At 28.2% G+C, this 24,086-nt stretch overlaps 1 protein-coding gene across 7 annotated transcripts; it reads left to right on the top strand.

Moving 5' to 3' along the window:
• The first annotated feature begins 222 nt into the window (after positions 1-222).
• Positions 223-21,078, top strand: LOC129989261 (gastrula zinc finger protein XlCGF62.1-like). 7 transcript variants are annotated; one of them, XM_056097661.1, is made up of 3 exons: positions 223-422; positions 14,834-14,903; positions 18,628-21,078. In XM_056097661.1, the coding sequence occupies exon 3, from the start codon at positions 19,195-19,197 to the stop codon at positions 20,167-20,169; it is 975 nt and encodes a 324-aa protein (XP_055953636.1). In that variant the 5' UTR covers positions 223-422; positions 14,834-14,903; positions 18,628-19,194; the 3' UTR covers positions 20,170-21,078. The 7 variants fall into 7 exon arrangements, with proteins under 7 accessions (XP_055953636.1, XP_055953633.1, XP_055953630.1 ...); XM_056097655.1 differs by lacking the exon at positions 223-422 and adding an exon at positions 13,908-14,121; XM_056097660.1 differs by lacking the exon at positions 223-422 and adding an exon at positions 13,908-14,266.
• Positions 21,079-24,086: the final 3,008 nt, after the last annotated feature.

Raw genomic sequence — 24,086 nt, 5'->3', positions numbered from 1 at the left:
TCATTAAAAAAAAAAAAAATTTTGACAAAATTGCCGATACTTTTTGGAGACTGTATATAAAAAAAATATAATAGCTATAAATATAGCTTCAAATGCTCCATGATTACAAAATAAAGGTGAAAATATTATTAAAACAATTATAATAAAAAAGAAATATTCCCGTTCGTCTGCTTTATAAATATTTCTTTTGATCATTAGAGGTAAAACCAACCTGTTCCTTCATCAATTTGTTTACTAACGATGAGATATGTAGGAAATGCTAACACACATGTAATAAGAAAGTCATACTGATTCCTAATCATAATGTCGAATAACACAGTTGCCGTAAAATAATTAAAATTCAACTGAGACGTTATAATGGTTGGAAATAACAATCGTATTAATATTTAATTCCGATGAAAAAATTAATCAACAATTTGCAGGTAAATTATTTCTTCTTATTTTTGTATTTATATTAGCTTTTCATTTTTAAATATACATTTTTCCTAATTTCCCCATTAAAACTGATATTTCAGACATTGAAGAAGTCTACACTGTAACAGACATTAATTTTGCACTGTAACAAAATAGTTTAATGGTAGAAGAGAATATTGAAAAGTTGCATCGAGCATTTACAAAATGGTTATAAATGCTGCTACAATTGAATTTTGCTTGGATTTCATATCAATATCGTGAGTGCCTACATCCACAGTGATTTTAATAATAAGTTTTTAAAGAAATAAAGTTTGCATTTTTTTTATTTCTCCTCATTTGAAGACATTTCTGAAATTTAATGTTTTGTTAAATAATTTTAAAGTTGTAGGAAATAGAGCTCACAGCTAAAACTATTAATAAAAAGAATCATTTGCATACTTTTATGAAAGTTTTGTTTCATTATGATAATTTTTTGACGATTACTATAATATTGATATTATCATCCATATAAATTAAATAAAATTCAGTTTGATATATATACTGTTTATAATGTGTTTATTTAATTATGATTTTTTTAAATTTATTTAAAGTTTTATATAATTTTTTTTTTTTTTGCACCAGCTTCAAATTGATTTTTTTTTATAATGTGATAATAGACATTTGCTATTTTGCTTTGCTTTCTAATTGTAGATTTTTAATTTAATTTTAATTTTACATTCTTTATAATCAGAGTTTCTTTCCTGGTTTTCATTTTTAAAATTTTGTCTTAGAAAAAAAAATGAAATGGAGCTTTTACTCTGCAAAATATATTATTTTAAAAAACTTTTCAACTACCCATATTTCAATAATATTTTAAATATTTTTTTCTTAATATTGTCTTTGGAAATTTAATTTTTCTTTGTCACGTTATTTTGTTTAGTTTCTCAAAGCATTTTTTTTTTTTTTCATTCAATATGTTTAATGATGATATTTTGCAGCTTATTCCTTCTCTTAATTTTGTGCTGGTGAATGAATTTCACATTTAGTTTCAGAGAAGGTATAGTAAATAGTAATTTTTTCACATAAATTTCTATTTTCATTAAATTCATATATTTAAATCTTATTAAGGGACTAAAGGAAAATTTTAAATAATTAGGCTTTCCAAATTGATAATTTAATATCTGAGTAAGCCAATATTCTAGTCGAACACAGTGATCACTTTGTTGAATGTATAAAATAAAGCAGAATAGCAGCTGTAAATTAATTCTATAAAACTAATACTTTACAAATTATTTTTGATAATATGAGACAAAATTCATATCAAGATTATAATATTTGTATTAATGAAGTAATCTTTAAGTAATTAAATAAAGAGCACTAGAAGAAAATCAATAGGCCTTGGTGTGCAGATTCATTGGTGGTTTGTGGAAAATAATAAACTTTTTCAAGTTCACATTTGAATGCTAAGTCCTTTATATTCACCAAAAAATTATAGGATTTAGCCTTCGGGATTTGGGGAAATCAAAATTCTCTTTCATACTTACAAATGGATGCTCTGGAATCATTTAGCTGGCATATGTATGCCTTAAAGCAAGAAAACCTATATTTGTAATGATTTCAAGACTTTCAAAATAACATTACTTCCAAAATGAAAGCTTTTGTTGTTTTCATCAGAAATAAGCAATATACATTATTTTTAAATTTCATTTTATGTATACTTAATAAATAATTTTCAATAAAGCTTTTTTTTTTTTTTAGCAATGTTATAAAATTTTCTCATAAACATGAAAATAATGGTTTTACATATATATATTTATTTTAATCTTACATTACATGATCCTTTTTATTATTATTTAGCCACAATTATATGTAATTTTTCAAGAATGGTAATATGAAAAAAATAACCATTAAAAAATATATTTGAGTTTAAAGTTTTCTTTCATTCAAATCGAAAGTATAATTAATAAATTATTTTACTAACCACTTGGTGAATTGTTGAGTGTCAATTTAAAAGATCATGAATTCAAGTTGTTTTCAAATAATATATAATTTTTGTATTATATAGTGTATTTGCATGTATGTGTGTTATGTAACAGCCACACAATTACAGTGCTTATCTATCATTGTTAGAAACTATTTATATATTTGTTCATATACTTTATTATCTTCTATGTATTTCTCTGCAATGGTTGGTGACAAAATTAATGGGTCTTCGCTTATGACTTATGGCCTATGAAAGAAATTCAAGCCTTGAAAAACATATATTGTTATTATGAATTCTCTAAATTGAAAGTATTTGCGCGATGTGTAGCATTTGGCGTTGTAAAATTTATGATCTTTTCCCCAAAAAAAATTCGGGAATCTTGTATGAGTATCTGAAATTCTTATTACACTTGGCAATAAAAGAGCTGTTGTTGCACTTTTATTGAATCACGATCAGCAGTACTTTTAACCGCCAACGAAAATACTGAAGAACCTAGAGTCTGAATGTCATTTTAAGATTTTTCCTGCACTTTGTGAGTAAGTTAGTGCGTTACTGTTGTGGTTCATTGAAAACTAGATTGTTTTTGTTTTATAAATTGTAAATATTCGTAAATAATTACTGTAAATAAATTTATATTTAAATGAACTTTAAATAAGCCGGCACTGATTGAATCTACAAACCTATCTGGAAAGTAACAATTTTATTCTTAAAATAATGCCTGCTGAACTAAAAAAAAAAAAAAACCAGCGGGAGTGGTGCCGTAAAAGTTTTCTCGCATGCTCTCTAATAAAGGTATTACCCCAGAGTATGCTTTGCATGACACTGGCGTACAATAATTAGGAAATACTAACTCTTGGCGTGAATTTAGCATTTTTACTGAATCTATCGTGTGATCCTTGGCGATTCATTTGGCGATTAATCTTTGACAATCGGTTAATAATATCCGAAAATCGAATTTGTGCTTTAGACACGTTTTTCTCAATCAACTGAAACAAAAATTTGGCTCAGAATTACAATTGTAGTCACAAAAACCCATACCAAATTTCATATGTTTAAGTCTTTGCATTTTTGAGTTATCACGTTTACATGTTTCTGAAAATAGAAATCGGCAGACGGTCAATCTGTAGTTGGATTTGCCTCAAAATTTGAAAGGTGACTAGACTATAGATGTTTATTCTGTATATCGAATTTTATCTGCCTAGCTCTCTTCGTTTTGTAATTATCGTGTTAACTTTTATTCGAACAGCTGGACGCCGCGGTGGCCTGGTAGTAAGGTCTCGGCTTCGGACCGAAGAACCGTCATGTAAGCGGGTCTGGTGCACGTTGTTTAATCTGGTGTACGTTGAGCCAAACGTCCTCCCGCGTGTGTGGTGTGGAAATTTGGGGACGGTGTGACAGCACAGGTGTCGTCCTCGTCATCTGACTGCGGTTCAAAATTTCGAGGTCAATCCGGAAATAGCCCTTGCTTTAAAAATGGGGCGTTAATATAACTAAACCAAACCTGAGCAGCCGGACAAATGGACTTCCTCTGAGCAAATTTTACTCAAACTTTGAACAGAAATCCTCAAATTTGGTGTTAAGACTTATGCCAAATTTTATCCGTCTAGATCAAAGCATTTTTTGTGTTATCTTTGCCACAAGCAGATAGACAGACATTTTCCAAAAATATATTTTTTCGAACTCAGGGAGATCTAAATCGTGGAGATTTGTTAAAAACTCGAGTTCGAATTTTTTTAATGATTACCGTATTTTCTCTATACTACGTATACGAAAGAAGGGGGAGGGGAACTTATTTGTAAGATGTTTACAGAAAAAAAATTTCTAACATTATTCCTAATGAAGATGTTAAATAACACTAAAAAAAAGCATTTCTTTTACAGGCAACTTCTCGTGATGTCTTAATGCATTAGTAGTATATAGTTCATTTTTTAAAAATCAAGTTGATGAAAGCTGTTCAGATGAAAAGCACTTTTTAGTGAGAAAATTATCTGTTGTACGACTTTGGATTGTGTTCTGATAAAGTATAATTGAGAAAGTGAAAGATGAGGACTTCTCTCGAGGTGGATGAAATTTTTCCGTTATTAGTTTGCCTGCTAAGGCTACTGACATTGATACTTATTTAAATATTCAAACTCGTTTATCCAAAAAAAAAAGTTTAAATGTAACGTTTGTGCTAAGCTATTTTTTCAAATGGGTAATTTTAATAAGAATTTGCAAACTCATACAAATGCATACATACTCATACAAAACCTTATTCTTGTGATTTGTGAAAAAAAGAATTTTCTTATAAATATTATTTAACCCTTTAAAGGGCCATTTTTTTCTAGTCCTATTATGTTAAAATATTTTGAGGCTTGAAATTAGAATAAGAAAAGGGATTCATTTAGCTTATTAGATCAATTTAATTTAATTAATTAATTAATTTAGTTAATTAATAATTAAGTGGCAAACCAAGGCACATCATTTGGTGTGAGATAAAGAAATGGAGTATCTAAGTTTCTGTCTTTCTAAAAAAATTTCTCAGAACTTATGCCAACCTACATAATTTCATACAAAGATTGATAAATTTAGTGGGAAGCATACTTCCCACGGCCCTAGAAAGGGTTAAGTCAACATTTTCGCATTCACACGAAAGAAAACCATATTCTTGCGATATATGTAATAGAGCATTTTCTCAAAAATGCCATTTAAATAGGCATTATCAGACTCATACAAATGAAAAACCCTTCTCATACGATATATGCAAAAAATAATTTTCTATGAAAGATTATTTAAATAAGCATTTGCAAACTCATACGAATGGAAAATCATATTCTTGTGAAATATGCAGGAAACAATTTTCTCGGAAAAGTTATTTAAAGGGACATATTCGCACTCACACGAAGGGAAAACATTATTCTTGTGATGTATGCAATAGAAAATTTTCCCGGAAAGATCATTTAAACGATCATTAGCGAACTCATACAAATGAAAATCCATTTGCTTGTGATGTATGCAATAGAGAATTTTCCCGGAAAGATAATTTAAATAATCATTATCGAACTCATACAAATGAAAATCCATTTGCTTGTGATGTATGCAAAAGAGAATTTTCCCGGAAAGATAATTTAAATAATCATTATCGAACTCATACAAATGAAAATCCATTTGCTTTTGATATATGTAATAAAGAATTTTCTCGGAAAAGTCATTTAAATGAGCATTATCGAACTCATACAAATGAAAATCCATTTGCTTGTGATATATGTAATAAAGAATTTTCTCGGAAAAGTCATTTAAATGAGCATTATCGAACTGCGATGAATGCGAAAAAGCATTTTCTCGGGGAACTGATTTCAGGAAACATTTTCTTATTCTTACAAATGATAAATCCATTTGTTACGTATCTGGCAAGGAATTTCCTCGGAATTATTATTTAAAAATTCATATTCGTTCTCATGCAAATGAAAATCCATTTGCTTGTGATGTATGCAATAGAGAATTTTCCCGGAAAGATAATTTAAACGATCATTATCGAACTCATACAAATGAAAATTCATTTGCTTGTGATGTATGCAATAGAGAATTTTCCCGGAAAGATAATTTAAATAATCATTATCGAACTCATACAAATGAAAATCCATTTGCTTGTGATGTATGCAATAGAGAATTTTCCCGGAAAGATAATTTAAATAATCATTATCGAACTCATACAAATGAAACTCCATTTGCTTGTGATGTATGCAATAGAGAATTTTCCCGGAAAGATAATTTAAACGATCATTATCGAACTCATACAAATGAAAATTCATTTGCTTGTGTTGTATACAATAGAGAATTTTCCCGGAAAGATAATTTAAATTATCATTATCGAACTCATACAAATGAAAAGCCATTTGCTTGTGATGTATGCAATAAAGAATTTTCTCAGAAAAGTCATTTGAATGAGCATTATCGAACTACGATGAATGCGAAAAAGCACTTTCTCGGGGAACTGATTTAAGGAGACATGTTCTTATTCATACAAATGATTAATCCATTGGTTACGTATGTGGCAAGGAATTTTCACGGAATTATTATTTAAAAATTCATATTCGTTCTCATGCAAATGAAAATCCTTGTGTTCAGTGTTTTCAAGAATGGCTTTTAAAGTGACATACAAATGAAAAATAAAATTTTGTTTCTATGAACTTATCTTCTTTATACAAACGAAAAACTTTTTTTAATATGATGCAGCTAGAAAAATATTTAAAGATGACATTGTATACGTAATTGAACATTGTCTTTTTGATACATATGAAAATTCCCATTCTTATGATGTATACAGCAAACATTTTTCACTTTTTTCATATATATGCAAAAGAAGGGAGAAAATGGTTTGGGATCTGTGTGATATGAAATTTCCCCCCCCCCCCCAAAAAAAAAGCAGCCATAATCTTACCACATTCATAAGAATTCCAAAATGTTACTCGTAAGATGAATGCACTAAGAAATTATTTCTTGAACAGCAGTTAATCATCCACCCAAGTAGCACACAAATAATGCACAATATTGTATGACATTGATCAATATTCGCAATATTGAGGAATATTGATTAGTATCATATAGTATCGCACAATATTGTGCAACAGACTGTGCTATCTGGGCAATAACGTACATATACTGTGAGATATATGTTCTATATCTCACAGTATATGAAGAAGAAAGGCATTAGTGTAGAACTTGACTTCAAAAAATTATTAAGATTAGGACATTTTAATTATTCGGATATACGATTATAATTGTCCAAAAATTTGCAGCTGAAACTGGATTTCTACATGTATTCTTTGGTTCGCCTCTTTAAAAGATCCAGCATTTCATAGAAACTTTGTTTAAATTTTCATATATTTTAGAATAAAAAGTATATATTTTTTTCTTTGATGAACATCACCATCACATTTCAAGTATACTGAGATCACCAGACTTTTTTTTCTTGGTGCTTCATTTTTATTCGTATCATACCCCCTTTAATTTAGGGAAGTTACATTTAACTGTGTTAAAAACATAATTATTGTATTTCAATTAAAAGTGGCAGCGTTGTAGATATTCTTTTCTACTTAAAATTGCAACAAAAGTTGCCAAAATTTTCTTCTTATTGTACAGTTGTATTGAATAACAATACTAGTCAACTCTCGGAGCCGGGATAGCCAGGTTGGTAGGGCGTTGGATTCACTTCCCTTGGATTGTAAGTTCGAACCTCATTGGCCAAAGACTCTCTGTGTACATGGTGGCTGGTACTCGTATAAATCTGTTGTAGCCACAAAGTCCTCCAATTCGATACAATACCATTGGGGTATACTGGGTCAGAGGTGATCGTTCTCTAATTCAGGACTAAATTATGATCGGAAGATGAGTGAATGAAATGTATAAATGAAGTCACCCCGTGAAAAAGGCCGTGACGCATGAGTATCTAAGATTTACTTTTGTCCCTAGATGGCGCTACTGAAACAAGAGATGCTAAAACATGAGTAAGGTTTAAATACTCAGCGACTCTGTTTTCAGTACTCATATTTAAAAAAAAAAAATGTTCTGATATCAATTGCACTTTAATCATTTCCATTTCAACTTAAAGCATAAATTCTACGAGAACTAACAGAAAATTAGAGAGATACATATTACGTTACGGCTGAAGGCCTTTATAATATTATGAGTGAATTATATGACTATCAAAATTTGCAGCTTTAAAATATTTTGATGAAGAAGCTATTAAAATAGGAGTTACATAAAATATTTAATTATTAAAATTTTAACGAGCATTAAGATTAGCGAATCGGCTGGTCGCCAGAGGCGGCTAATAAATAAAGTAAATTTATCATTTCGTTATCGAGGAGGTAACTATTAGATGAATAAGATGGCGATTAATTTTAGAACTTGAACTTAAATGATAAGTTAAGAAAAGCAACGCTATCGCCTTATTTATGCATAATATGTATAATCTTTAATTTCCCTGATAATTCCATTGGCAAGTAAATGAAGTACTCGATGAAAACAATTTTTTTTCCTCCATAACCTATGATAACATCTTAGCTGAAAGACAAAAATTAGACGGTAAAAAGGCGACGTCTTAATCACTTGCCAGTTTATTGATTATTCTGCTAAATATAGTATAAATTATAAATTGAATTATTGATATTTAAATCTGGTGACTGAAAATTTTCGGACTTAATGTCGTCGACATCCATCGCATTGAGTTCTTAGTCGACCGATCAAAAATCTTAGGTAAAATACGATTTCTTATTCACATGTCACCTTGTCGTTATATTGTTAAAAGTAGAACAAATTTAAAGCTTGATGAACTCAGTTCTAAGAATCTGTGGATATAGTATTCGACATTCATCGCATTCAGTTCATAGTCGGCCGACCAAAAATTGTCGGCAGATTGCGACATCTTATTCACCTTGTCGGTTATATTGCCAAATTAAAAGCTTGTTGAACGGCATTTCAATCAAATGTCTGAAAATCTGCAGACTTAACATTTTCGGCACTCATGGCATTGAGTTTATAGTCAGCCGACCAAAAATTGTTCACAAAATTAGCCTATCACATTATCGATATCTTATTCACTTATTACCTTGTCGGTTATATTTATAAAAGTAGTGCAAATTATAAGCTTAATGAACGACATTTGAATCGGATGTCTGAAAATCTGCGAACTTAACGTCTTCGACATCAGTTGCATTTAGTTCTTAGTTGGTCTATCAAAAATTGTTTGCAAAATACTGCATCCTATTAACCTGGCACCTATTGATTATTTTGCAGAATATGGTCAAAACGCTTTAATGTTGCTTGGATATTTAGACAGTTTACAATATATTAACTTTAAGGTTTAAGTAATCATGTTCGACAATGCTCAACTCTCTACAACTATCCTGAAGTGGTGAAGAATTTTGTCGATGAAACTCTCAATCTCTCTCCGGGGGGGGGGGCAAGCAGTTGCCGACAGGGGGGCAATTGGTCTCCTGCTACCGCCACCTATGCATGGAGATTCCTGGAAATCTCGAGTTTGAATGTTTTGACGATTAGAATACTTTCTGTCTACTTCGTATATGAGAAAATAAAAATTAATTTTGCTATGGTAGTTACTCAATATGGGAAAAATTAAACAACATTTTCTTGCATTTGTTTTTTGACAGAGAAAGAAAAACTTGATTAAGTATATTTGTTTACTTACAATGGCATACCGTTTCAAAGCAAGAAAATTGCTATTTAAGTGTTGGTATAAATAATGGAAACGGCTTGAATTTCATTATAACAATGAAAAGTATTGTTGCAAAATATTTTTTAAAGACTAATAAGTTCAAGAAAAACATTTTAAAATTATCAATTAGAGCGTTTTTGAAAAGATATTTTTAAAAATTTGACGATAGGGTTAAAATCGATTTTGTAGGATGATATATCCTCAAAAGGAACATAATTTTCTAATTAATAGTTTTATTTATTTAGAATGTGGTTTCGAGATGCACATTATCATCTTTCAGCTCATATATATGCGAAATTTGATGAATTTCATTTCAATATTTTTTAGTGCAGTGAGCCTGCAATGTATTCAATTTTGCTTTCTTTTTCAATAATCCCCTTTGATGAATAGTTTTTTTTTATCCACGAATTAATTCAGTATTACTTGTGCTTTTCAAAATTTTGTGTACAAGATCTTTGAAATATCTCAATACACCAATTCATTCAATCAACTAATTGTGAATTGAAATCCGTGTGCTTAAATGTTTACCTTTGTAATATAGATAAAACCTAAAGACATTAACCAATAGTCCCTAAAGTGTGCACCACGACATCCTGTGACGTTTCAACTCAACCTGTTGATATTATATAAATTTCAAAATAGTTAAATGGTCTGAGAATTTAATCCCTCAAGTGTTTACCTCATGATTTTCACCGGCTATTTATCTTTTATTACTTTTACGAATTTTATGTTATTCTATTATAGAGAGCATGTAAATAACAATTCATTTCGTTTTAAAAGTAATTAGAGAATTTATTCCATTTGCTATTTTCACTTTCTCGTGTATATAGTATAGAGAAAGTACAGTAACCGTCAAAAAATTTGAACATGATATTTTGACAAATCTCCATATTTTAGACTTACCTGAGTTCAAAAAAAAAAAAAAAAAAAAAAAAATTGAAAAATTTTCTTCTGTGACAAAGGTCATTCAAAAACGCTTTGAGCTAGACATAGGAAATTTGATATACAGTTCTTACATCAAATTTGTAGATTTCTATCAAATGTTGAGCAAAGTCCGTTCAAAGGAAGTCCGACTACTCTAATATAATTTAACACGTTAAATATAAAATGAAGAGAGCTATATTGATAAAATTCTATAAACAGAACTGACATCTATAGTCTAGACATGTATCAAACTTTATTCCAAATGTAACAAGGGATTGATCGTCTGTTGGTCCTTCTTTTAAAATCATATAAACACGATTACTCAATGACACAATGAACTTATATATATCGAATTTGGTATAGGATTTTGTGACTCCAAGTGCAATTTTGTGCCAAAATTTTATTTTAACTGGTTGAAAAAAAGGTATTCAAAACACAAATTTGGTTTTTAATACTATTAGCGTATGTCATTGGTTAATCTCCAAATAACTCGGCAAATATTACAGGATAGAAAATGCTAAATTCAAGCCGTAGATTAAAATTTCGTAACTATTTTTTGCCAATGCCGTGCAAATCGTTCTAAGGGTCTAACGCTTTTCGTAAATTTAAACATTTCTTTTCAAACATTGGAATTCATCAAATTCTCTAACACCTTTAGCATATGTGAGAAATATTTAGGAAGACGCCTCTCGCTGGTTATTCTCTTCAGATTCAAATATTTTTCTCAGGTTCAACGCACGTTTAGTTTATTTCGAAGTAATCCAAGGAGATTCTTCCAAAAATTTACTTCTTTAAAAAAATCATGTATTTTTTTCAGCATTTTGATTATCCAATAAATCTTCTAATCCTTTCCATATACCAGGGTGAGGGGATTTACAAGAATTATAGGATTTATGGTTGATTAGAAGGAGATGAGCTGGTCTTCAAAATTAACCCAGCATCTCCATCAATAAAATCAATCTCGATCCTGCTGAAATCAAATAATTAAAGTTTTCCACTCTTCTCAGTTTTTAACAATCATTAATTTATATACGCAGAAATAAATTTTTTTTAAAGTTCTGGTTTGACCAATTTTCTGTTCTGAATCCACTATTCTTTATTTTAAATATTTTCAGTTTGCATCAGGCAGTTCTGGGTACAAATCATTGTACCCATCAGCAAATTTAGTTGTAAATTGGATCATAAAGAATAAAATAGTTTCTAATTAAAATTAAACCAATATTAAACATCCCCTGAACTCTACCACTTTTCAAATCTATTAGTATTTATCCTAGATATTTTCTCTGGAATTTTTATGTGTACCAAATAAGTTTAATAGCAATCATCATCCGTTCCTAATACATCTCGCAAGAATTTTCTCTATTAAAACATTGATTAACTGCGGAGAAACAGTGGGACAGCCGAATAATATTTGTGAGAAGTCGAAATTATATAAAAATATATTTCAAATTTTCAAGAATTTTTATAAACACATATCAATCAAAACTCAACAAATAAAATCATTCTTACTAATACCAAGAGCCTCACCGATTCTACTACAAGTTAACAGTTTCTTTAAATCTTGTTAAAGAAAATCTTTCTTCAAATTATAACTTATAATCTTTCCATAGGCATCTTTCCTATCTATGACCATCCATTTTCTTTTGAAAAATGTGATTACTCTTTACAGAAAAACTACTCTATACTCGACACCGATAAGATCCCACCCTTTTAGGATAAGCTATAGTATATTTACCTTCATAATGTTATTCGAAACTCTGAATATCGTAAAGATATCATAACAGTTTTACTGGACATTTTTTGCTTATATGATAGCCGAACTTCTGAAATCCATCTCTCCTCTGTGAAAGAGTTCACTTCTGAAAGTTTACAATAGTATCTGAAAATATGGCCAAACTCAAATAATCTGGAAAATGCAATTTAAAAAAACTGTAATCTTATTTGTATAACTTTGGCTGTGTGCAAAATTACGAAAGATATTTCTCAAAAAAATTAACCTGTTCTTACCTCTTAAATTGAATTTGAGACATACTAACTTCATTCTAGATAAAGATTGTTACGTAGTCAATAAATTTCTTACCATAAAATTATCACGATTTATCATTTATTGAAAGAGGATTAGTCATTTTATAAAATTAGGTATAAAAGATTATGATACAGTTTGGGTATATGGTTTTATCTTCATCTAAAATTGACCAAGAAATTAGAATTTATGAATTAATAATCAAAAGTAACTTTAATGTAAATTGATCTAGGAACCAATTGCCATAAAAAAAAATTATAGTAAAATAGTATTTTTAAGCCCCCCCCCTTTTTTTTTTCATTTACAATATACATGAGTGACATTTTTGAAAATATCTTCAAATGTCTCAATCTTTGTTAATGCAGATGATATATTTTTACTCCTTGCAAATTCGAATATGCAACATCCCCACCTACGAATGATATATTGTCATATAATAGCATTAAATAATTTTTTCGGTCAATCATTTTGTGCTATTTACAAAAAGTCATGCCATGATGTCTTCATGATATTGTTCAGCATTCAGAATATTAAATAACTTTATAGAAGCATCACACAATATCTTATGCTAATAATGTTTTAAGAAATTTTAATCAAAATTGTTGTCCAATTATTGATTTCCTGCATAGTTTTTTAGTGAACGATTATAACCTTTCTATAGGATTCAAATGGGCTCCAAGTTAAAAAGGCATCAACTTAAATGATCTGCATATCAAATAAAACTTTTATGGCAGATGATCGTACAAAAAGAATCTAGAAAATCAAATCCTTCCCTGGATGTCATCCGAAGCTCTTATTGATTTATAATACAAGGTACAGCTAAGAATTTAATAGGATGGAAAAACCATCTATCTATCTAACTATATTACTTAGGATGAAAACTATCATACCCTACTTTTCTTCCAAGCAGTTTTCTGTTGTTTCTTGCAATTTGAAGAAGGTTAATATGTTCTCTCATTTACGAAACCAAACTTTTACTACTAATTATTCAAATATGATGTGACGTTGTCTCCAATATACAGTTTTTGAAGGAAAATAAAATTTCAACAAAACATTATGAAAATGTGCAAAAGTATTGGACTAACTTCAGTCAAAATCAGGAGTTGTCCTTTGAGTTAATTCTCAATCTGTCAGAATTGTGAGCTATGAAAATCAGTTACAACTGCTGTTCTTTATTTTTTCTTCTTCTTCTTTTTTTTACCTTTTTAAAAAGATTTCTTATTGATATGCTGAATAAAGTATTCTGAGACATCTTTGTACTAGTATGCTTCAGTTTCAATCACCTTTTTCTGATCTAAATGATTTCGCAGATAACAAATCTTAATCGTCAACCGTCAGTAAAATTTAAGCTTCCTGTTTCCGAATACTTAACGAGGCCAGGGCATCATGATGACTTTTGTTTACAAGTGCTAATTTTCAAATTGGCACATTGTAATTGATATTTAGAGCATAGAAAATGTGTTTTCTCAATCTTATAGTACCAAAATGCGTATGTAGTAAAAGAGACAATTTGAATGTGCTTAGCTTCTCTACGATGTAATGTAATTCATTTAAAAATATAGAAGAATCGTACATGATTAGGTTTGTTTGTTTTTTCTAAACAAAATCAAAAATTTCGGCTTTGATTCCTTCTTATTTGGAATGATTTCTAAAATGCATTTAATATCTATTAAATTTGTGCAAGACAAGGAAAATTTTACGATTTGAACTGCTAATTAATTGTACTGTTAGTATATTTTTATGAAACATTTTAGTAAGTTTATTTAATATTAATACAGGGGGGGGGGTTGCATTTTAACTGTTTATATGGGTTTTTTTTTCTTTTTATAATTTTAAATAAATATGTAAACTTTTAGCAGTTGACAGAAGTTGATGTCTAAGAAAAATTCTTTAAATGAAGTATGTTGAAATCAGAAGAAAATATATACCTAAAACAAATCTTTACTTATAATAATTTTAAATACTGGTTTTTGTATAAATCTTCTCTTTTGTATGATGTTTTAGAAATATTAAAATAAAAATATTAAATGCTGCTGATATTTGCAAAACAAACATTTTTATTCAGAGATTTCTTTATGTATTATAACTAAAGCATGTTGAGATTGATTTTAAAATTAGCATTACTATGTTAAATTGGTTTGTAAAAACAATATTTAAAAATAATTCAAATTGTCCTATTACAGTTCTAGTTGGAAATTACACTACTTATTATTAAATTGCTGTTTCTCTATGCGGTAAAATAAATAATGTATACTCAAACATCTTTTTTTTTTTTTTTTTTTTTTTTGTACAGAAAAAATATTTACAGTAGAAGCATAACTGTTATTAGAAGTTCCTGTGGAAGTAAAATAAGAAGCTATAGTGTGAGCTGATTTTTAGATCTTTTCCTCCTTTTTAAAGGGAGTTACATTTTTTGGGGAGGAGGGAGTGTGATTACTGTATATAATTGCCACTTGTAGGTTTCTGGAAAGCCACAAGGCAATATGGGGCACAACAATATTTTAGTATGCATATGTGGAAGAATTACATGGGCCCTACTTGCTAACTTAAGAATCTTTAACAGTGGAATAGCATATAGTATAATTTTTGCACCCCTTCATGTTATTTCATTTCAAAAAGGATTTAAACACATTAATGCTTTGTTCCAATAATATTTGACATTAATATTCAAACCAAACACTGATCTTCAGGATATTTTTGAAAGATTTTTTCTCCCGATATTATTCTTTCTAGTAGGTAATAGTCATAAGTTTTAAATCAATATCCTGTTATTTTTATCACAGTATTTCAGTATGTTTCTAAATGATTGCTATTTTTTCCCCTTTCCTTCTGGCCTAAGAGGGAAAATGCATTTGCAGTATCTATCCTTCATATTATTGTAATTGTAGACATCTCCCCATCCCCCCCCCCAATAATATTAATTTAGTAACTTTCTCAAGAATACATGTTCAATCATGTTTTGAAAATACTCAAGAAAAGTAAAGGATCTAGGTTTCGAAATATTTTGAATTGCGAGCTTTGTTAAAGTACATTTTCTGTTTCAACATCCCTTGTTAAATATATTTTATTGAAATGAGAAATGTTTCAGTAAATAGTTCCTAGACTCAGTAATTAAAAATTTTACTTTATTAGTTATTTATTGTAAAATCTTGTTTCTTCAAGTCAACTTCGTTGTCTAGTATTCTTATTATCTGGTACAATAATAAGAATAATTACTTTTTATTGTTATGAAAATAAATTGACTGTTTTTGAGGAACAAAATATTTAATGTTCTATAATTAAACACATGAATTTTAAAATTATTTTTCATGGATGTAATTCAAACTATTTGAAATATAGCAAAATATATATTATATAGTGTTATGCATATGTCCATGAAAAGAACAAACATATAAATTATCAACAAAATATCAGATCTTTGGTGTTGAATCACATGTATATATATATTGGTTGATATGGTATGGAATTGACTCTGTGTTAACGTTTTAAAAGCCATTCTAGTGATTTTTTTGTTGTTGTTGTTGTTTGTTTGTTTGTTTTATTCAGTGTGATGGGCAAATAGGAACATAATATTCTTTTCAATTTTAGGGAAGTTTAAGCTTGTTATAAGCGTAGATAAATAATTTGAAATATTTTACTTTTATATATAATTATCACTTTTATAAATATATTCAGTTTTATATAATTTATTAAATATGATCACTTTTAATAAAAAATACATCAATTAGAAACAGTTATATTTGGCTGTCTTTGTTTTTTCTTTCTACTAGAAATTTTATTTTTAAATCTTTATGCAAGATTTACTTATTATCATTTCAATCTCCTATTGAAGTCATTGTTAATACGATTTTTTTGCTTTTTGACTCTCTTCTATTGAATGATTAGAAATAGCTGGAAGATACTCCAAATATAAATATATGCTTCATTGCTTTATGAAATTTGTGAAATTGTCAAACTGGATGAATCAAACAGAAATTTACCCTATGTCCACTATGATTAAAAGAAAATTTTTCATCCTCAAGTATATTAGTTTAAATTTGATTGATTGCATATTACTAAGCTATATTAATGAAATTTACAAAACAAATACTCAAGTACCATTTTTGAAAGTATACATTTTAGTGAAATTCATGTCAAATTCAAAATTTAAAACTGTTTTGTGTAATTTGCCCCTCCCATCCCTCACATTATCTTCTGTTCTTGTCTTTAATAAAAGCTGCACATAACTTTAAATGACTTAAATCAATGATCAGGATTTTAAAAAAATTGTACAAATCGAATTAAACATTATTATATTTGAATTATTATTATATGCTTTTAAAGATAATAAGAATTAAATTATTAGGTATTCATAATTAAAAACAAAATTTCTTTAATTTTTAGGAACAAAATGAATTATTTATTTCATAAATTTAATATTTGAATCCTGCCTCAGTAATCAAAAACAATTTTTTGGTATGAAACTTTGAATCTGATTTAATTGGTTAAAATTTTTCTGAAGGAAGGGGGAAAAAAAAATCCTGGAGATACTTAAAATAAAATATTCAGTTTTTTTTCCACATATTGCAAAGTGCAGCAACAATTACATAATTTCTTGTAGAATTTGTGTGAAATCGTAGTTCCTGTATGAATTCCAGTATTTTTATAATCATATGTAACCCCTTTCTGGGCAAAAAATTTTTAGCAGCTTGAAAATTTTGAAATAAAAAATGAAAGGAAATATTAATTAAAAAGAAAGAAAGAATTTTAAATTACTATCAATTAATTTTTCATTTGTATGATTTTCTCAAGAATTTTCTCCCTTTTTTTTATTTAGGGAATTCTTATAACTAAATAGAATATTGATTTTTATTTTGTATATTTTAAAAAAATGAAATGTTTTTTTTTTTTTTTTTAGGTGTATAAGTGACTAGAGATTCCATGTATACACAATGATTTCAATGAGTAAAATCTTTCTTCAATCACACATCAACTAAAAGTTTATTCTATCTTAATTAAATATAAAAACAAGAAAGGATTTTAGTTTAAAAAAATTTTTTTTTCTTTTTAATCAAGTAAATAACTATTGAATCAGGTTTATTTTTATTCTAGTATTTTATGATTATATATATAATCTGATAATTTCCTGCTTACATATTGATATTAATTTCATGTTCATGGTCCTTTTATTGTTCTGCTGCAATTATGTGCATTTTTTTTTTTTTATGAAGTATAAGAAAGATAATATTTTTTTTAAAAAAATTTCTTATTTGAAGTTGATTTTTTTTTTTATTAAATATAATCCAATATATTATTTTTATTCTCAGCTTGTCTTTTTCTGGGTTATTCTGAAGCCTATAGGCATGAATAACATATCTGTATGTGGATGACTTTTGGCATAGAATGCATAGTTTATATTCAAACTCATTCCGTCCTCCAAAATTTAAGCTAAATGGAAACATAAAGTGCATAAACCCACTTAAAAGTTTCATATGGATTTTCCATGGAAACTTTTGCATATTTCAAATTTCAAAAATTAATTATTTTGTTAGTAATAACTTCGTCATTATAAATAAAATAATTTTGTTACAAGATTGTTACACAAATTTTGTTTTACAACTTTAAATAGCAAATACATTCACATTAATAAATTGTGTTTGCTTTTTTTTTTTTTTTTTTTTTTTTTTTGTCACTTTGTTGAGTATTTAACACAGTTTCACTCGGGTAAGCTATTTTATTTACCAATTGTTGAATTATTCAGGATAATTTTTAAAAAGTAAAAACTTACACCTTTTTGTATACGCAGCATCAATCCAATTTCAGTGCTCAATATGCCACTATTCTGAAATATTGATTCTTGTAGAAACATATTGTTTTCTTGTTTGATTGTTTTTTCACTTACATTTTACTCCATGAAGGAAAGGGTAAATGGTTTTTCCTGTAATCTTCTATCTGTAAAAGAGCTTTCAAATGTAGAAGTTTATTTCATCGTGCTGTCTAAAGTAGTATTTTATTTACAGAAAAAAAAATTATTTTTGTTATTATTGTGCTAAAAAAATCGTCTGTCTAGTGAAATTATCTGGTGCTTAAAATGCATTTCTTTTTCAGGTGGCTTTTCTTGGCATCTAGATGGAATGAAAATGTGTGTTGGTTTTTCTTCTTACAGAATAAGTAGAGACAGGCATTTATTTTTATCAAATATAAAGCAATTTCTAGAGGACAATTATCACTTTTATAACTTCAGCACATATTTTTTTTGAAAATTAATTTGGAAATGAGCATTTGAATGCTTATTTCAAAGTCTAAAAGTTGTAGAAATATTCATTCCTAAGAACTAATCATTCCTAGTGTGCATGTTAAAGCCATTGTTAGTCATACAAATTTCAGAATTCCATTTTGTATGCCCAAAGAAAAGTGTGTGAATAATATGTGAGATAATTTAAATAAGCATCATCAGATTCATTCAAATGGAATGGCATAGTCTTTGATGTATGCAAAAGAAAATATTCCTAGAAATATTTTAAAAAGGATTCTCATTCTTGCACAAATGAGGAGCCATATTCATGTGGCGTATGTAACAGAAAATATTATTTAAGGAATTATTTTCATTCTGACAGGAAACTAAAGTCAGATTTTTGTGCTATAAAAGATTTTTTTCATAAAATTCTTTTAAATATGTTTTGTCAAACTCAACCAACAGAAAAAATGTATTCTTGTGATGTGTGCAAAAAAGAGTTTTCAAGAAAAGATCATTTACAAAGACATTTTAGTACTCACAATAAAGAAAAACCATATTCTTGTAGTGGATGTGGAAAGCAATTTTCTCGGAAAGATACTTTGCACACACACATTGTCACTAACACAAAAGACAAACTGTATTCTTGTAATATGTGTAAAGAAGAGTTTTCTCAGCAATGCAGTTTGAGTATGCATTATCAAACTCACACAGATGCAAAACCCTATTCTTGTGATTTATGCAAAAGAGAATTTTCTCAGAAATCTTATTTAAAGAGCCATCTTTGTACTCGCCCAATTGAAAAGCCATTTTCTTGTGATATATGCGGTAAAGTTTTTTCTGTGAAATATAATTTATATAAGCATTATCGAACACATTCAGATGAAAAGCCATTTTCTTGTGATGTATGTAATAAAGCATTCAGTCGAAAATCATATTTAAATGATCATTATAGAACTCATACAAAAGAAAAACCCTTTTCGTGTGAAGTATGTAATAAAAAATTTTCTCACAAATGTAATTTAATTCAGCATTTTAGAACTCATACAAATGAAAAACCATTTTTGTGTGATATATGCAGTAAAGGATTTTCTCAGAAATGTCACTTAATTGATCATGTGCGAATTCATACAAATGAAAAGCCTTTTTCTTGTAATGTATGCAGTAAGTTATTTGCTCGCAAAAGTCATTTAAACCAACATTATCGAACTCATACAAATGAAAAACCTTTTTCTTGTGATATATGTAAAAAAGAATTTTCACAAAAATTTTATTTAAATCAACATGTCCGCATTCACACGAAAGAAAAACCTTATTCATGTAATGTGTGCTATAAAGCCTTTACTCAGTTATGCCATTTACAGAATCATTTTCGTATTCATCTAAAAGATGTACCTATTTCTTCCCATTCATGAGACAAAGAATTCTCTCAACATCAAGCAGTTAGCTATTCAGATGTGCAGCTATAAATATTCAACGATTACAATCAAATCGGATTTACATTCTTTGATGAAACTAAGTGCTACAGAGATTTTGTTCAAATTTCCCTAGAATTAAGAATGTAAGGGAATGATTCTTTAGATGAACATCACTATTGCTATTAAAAAATGCTGCTATAATGTTTAATTCTTGTTCAAGATTGCAGTAATAATGTTTAATTCTTGTTCAAGATTGCAGTAATAATGTTTAATTCTGTTCAAGATTGCAGTAATAATGTTTAATTCTTGTTGAAGAATGCAGAGATTATCATGCCTGTATTTTCTTTCATTTTCATTTAATATATGATGTTGTATTTCTCTATTCCAAGGCAGTTTAATTTCATAATATTTGAAATATTGTCACTGTGCACTATTTACAAATGAAAGCCTTCTTAAAATTCCTTGTCTTTATGGAATATAGCAATGATATTTTCCTGACTTTTCCTCTTGCAATATAACTGTAATGAATGTTTAATGTTTCCATTTTATAGATATAGTTTGTGCTCTTCATTGGATGTTCTAATTTTCTGACTAATACATTATCTCATGCGAAGGTGTTGGTGTAGCATTCCTATATATGTGTGTAGTATTTTTAGTACATCAAGAACAGATATATACAAATTGTCATAATTTTTTACTGCATAAATATATCAAATAGCTTTAAATAAATTCAAAATTATGTTATCCACATATAAAAAAAATAGCTGTTTTGATTTCCATTCTAAATCAGTATTATGATTTGTAAGCAATCGAAAAAGGTCATAGGGTAATAAATATTTATTTCAACACTGTCATAGAAAAAAATATATAAGGATTTCAATAAAATGTGTTATTTTGTTTTTTAAAGGTGTGCTGTGTTTTATTATGTATCTTATCTACCAAGTTAAAACAGCCTTTGTATTTAACAAAGTATATTTTACCTTACCTTCTTTTAAACATAAATTTTTTCCTTCATTTCTTATATGGATTTCAGTTTGCTACATTACGATATATTTTAATTTAATTGAAGCATTATAGCTGGACAAATTTTAGAGCTTTAAATATTGATGAGTAGCTTGTTTAAGAAGAATACTGGATGTTTTTAGTAACAAATGGCATGGTTTTTTTCAGCAGAATAATTTTAAAGTTCAAACAAGAATAGACATTGAATCTGTATTATTTTAGAAGCTCTCAAATCTGTTTTGTTTGTTGAGCACCTATCTAGATCAATTCACCTATCTAATTATGAGTGTAACCTCACCTCAAATTTGAACTTTTAAAACTTTATATTTTAAACTTTATGAAGTTCTAAAATATGAAATTAAATGTCTTTCACAACCAGCTAGGTACTATGGAAATCTCAACTGACATTCAATAATCTCACGGTTTTAATTCTTTGTGTGGAATATTCACAGTAAATTATATTGAGAATCAAATTTGGGGCATTTGTTGGGCTAGGACATTTGTTATTCCATCTCTTCTGGACCACATTATAAGATATTTAAAATTGTCCCCACCAATTTTTTTTTTTTTTTCTGATACAAAAACAATGTTTTTAAATATTTTCTAATTAAAATCTAGTACTATTTAAACTTCAATATTATTCTTAAGATTTATTTCATATTTTCAGTTTGCTTGACATTATTTTTTAAATAGATCTTAATTTTCTCTCCTACTAACATACTTAAACATTACAACTTACAAAAAAAAAAAAAAAAAAAAATAGTGATTTTTTTTTCCCTGAGGTTTTTATGATAACCAATTGTAGAGTATCTTTTGAAGTGTAGAGAACACAAATAAACTATTTCTTTAATTAAAAACTGAATTTTTTTTCTACTCTATGTTGCAACCTTTTTAATAATTTAAGAAAAATCGTCAAACATTTCACTGTGCATTTAAAAGTTTTCATTGTAATTTTAAATAATGGTGAATATATATTTTTATGTAAAAAACCATTTATAAATTCTTTTTAGAAAATTTTCTGTGATAAAGTTTCATTTATCAGTTTGAAATTTCCGATAATACAAATGTAAAACCTTGAGTCTTACAAATCTTTAAATAAAAAGAATAACTTTATAAATGAGCTTCCATTGAAATATACAGTATCAAATTTTATAATTTCATTTTTATATAAAAACATATAGATGATATTTTTTATTCAGTTGAGAAAGAAATAATATTAGTTAACAGTGAATCTAATTAGGTGACATTTATTTAATCCACAAGATTCATGTTTAAAAACTAAATCTTTTCTTCTATAATTGTATGAATGAATTAATTCCTTCATTCTTCTAACTCTATCATGAATCTGTTTTTTCCCCCCCTCTTTGTAAGCAATATTTAAGTCAGAAAGAAATTTGACTAATAGTAAAAGTTCAGTAAATTATATGTAGACATTGAAACATTTTCATTCTTGAAATTCTGAAGTATTTAGATCTTTAAATAGGTAGAGTAATTGGAAATAGATTTTGCAGAAGTTGCCATCTTCTTTCATTCAAAACGTTTCTGTGAGAAGGAAAATGAATATATAATTCATACGAGAGCTTAATCATGTTCTCAGGGGCTTATTAAACAATATCTTTTTTTATCGAATTTGTTTATTAATTAATTAGTGTTAGGTAATGCAGCATTCATAATTATCCTGGTATATTCCACTTTGCCCCAGAAAATATCGGGAAAAAGTATTTTGACTTTTGATCACAGTAACAAAACGATTTGGAGAGAATATATAAGCAGAGTGTATGTGCAGTGAAATGAAACTGCAACTTATTGCCCCAGAATTTATTTAGCCACTCATTCCCAAGTATCACAAAATACTGTTTTTCAATAAAAATATATTATTTTTCATGGAATGTCTCACATAAATTGTCACAACTATTTAATATTTCGATTTGAAAAGATATATAAGCCGTCTCTCCCATGTTTTATCAGGAAATGAACCTTTTAGAAAACAGAAATGACTGAACTCTCTGATATACAGAAAGGTCTGATTTAGAAACTTATGTTAAAATGAATAACATCTTGTAGATAAATTTAGTTGTAGAAAATAAAGCTCCCATTCCAAGAAGATAGTTCAGTCTTCATTCAACTAATTTTTCTTGTAACATTCATACTCCCTGAAAAAAAATCTAGTTTGCTATTGATTTTATTTGTATAACAGTAATTTAATTCTCAGCATTCATGAGCTATTAATAACAATTCAAATAAGTTTTGATTTAATAAATTTGTGCTCTTTAAACTTGCTATATTCAATTAACCACAATCAGTTCTATTAATAAGTGTGGAGATTCTCATCTTACTAAAGATTGCTCCATAACTAACAAAATAGAATAACCCAGATGCATCAACTGGCGGCCAATTAGGACACGTCACCAAATCTCCAAGATCAAAAATACCACTACCCAGACAAGCTCAACCATTCCAAAGCTATTACCCAAATAACGACAGATTCTTCGCCCAAGTTACTTCCATCCATCCAGCAACAACCTTCCAAAAGCCAAGCAACTTCTATTTCATCTCCTGTATAATAGATGTCGCTTCTAATTCAAACAATAAATGAACTGCAAAAAGAAATCTCTATCAAGAAAAAATAATGGTTTGGAACTTCAGTTATGGTTCAATGCCATCTATTGCACCATTTCTGACCCAGCAGTGTTATGAGATTCCACTTCGTCTAGGTGTGTTAAAAATTTGTAAATCTTTAGTTGGAGAAGACACTGTATGCTTAAAATAAACACAAAAAGAAAAGATGCAGTTTCCCACTAGGCCAACTTTATTTCTTATTAATGAAAGCTCGTCATATTCATGATACATAAACAAATGGTATCAGTTTCTTATCCTCCAACTATTTCGATAGAATTCTCAAAAATATTCAT

The sequence above is a fragment of the Argiope bruennichi genome, chromosome 10 (assembly GCF_947563725.1).
Source record: "Argiope bruennichi chromosome 10, qqArgBrue1.1, whole genome shotgun sequence".
In the NCBI taxonomy this organism is placed as follows: domain Eukaryota; kingdom Metazoa; phylum Arthropoda; class Arachnida; order Araneae; family Araneidae; genus Argiope; species Argiope bruennichi.
This window is presented reverse-complemented; position numbering and strand designations above follow the sequence as displayed.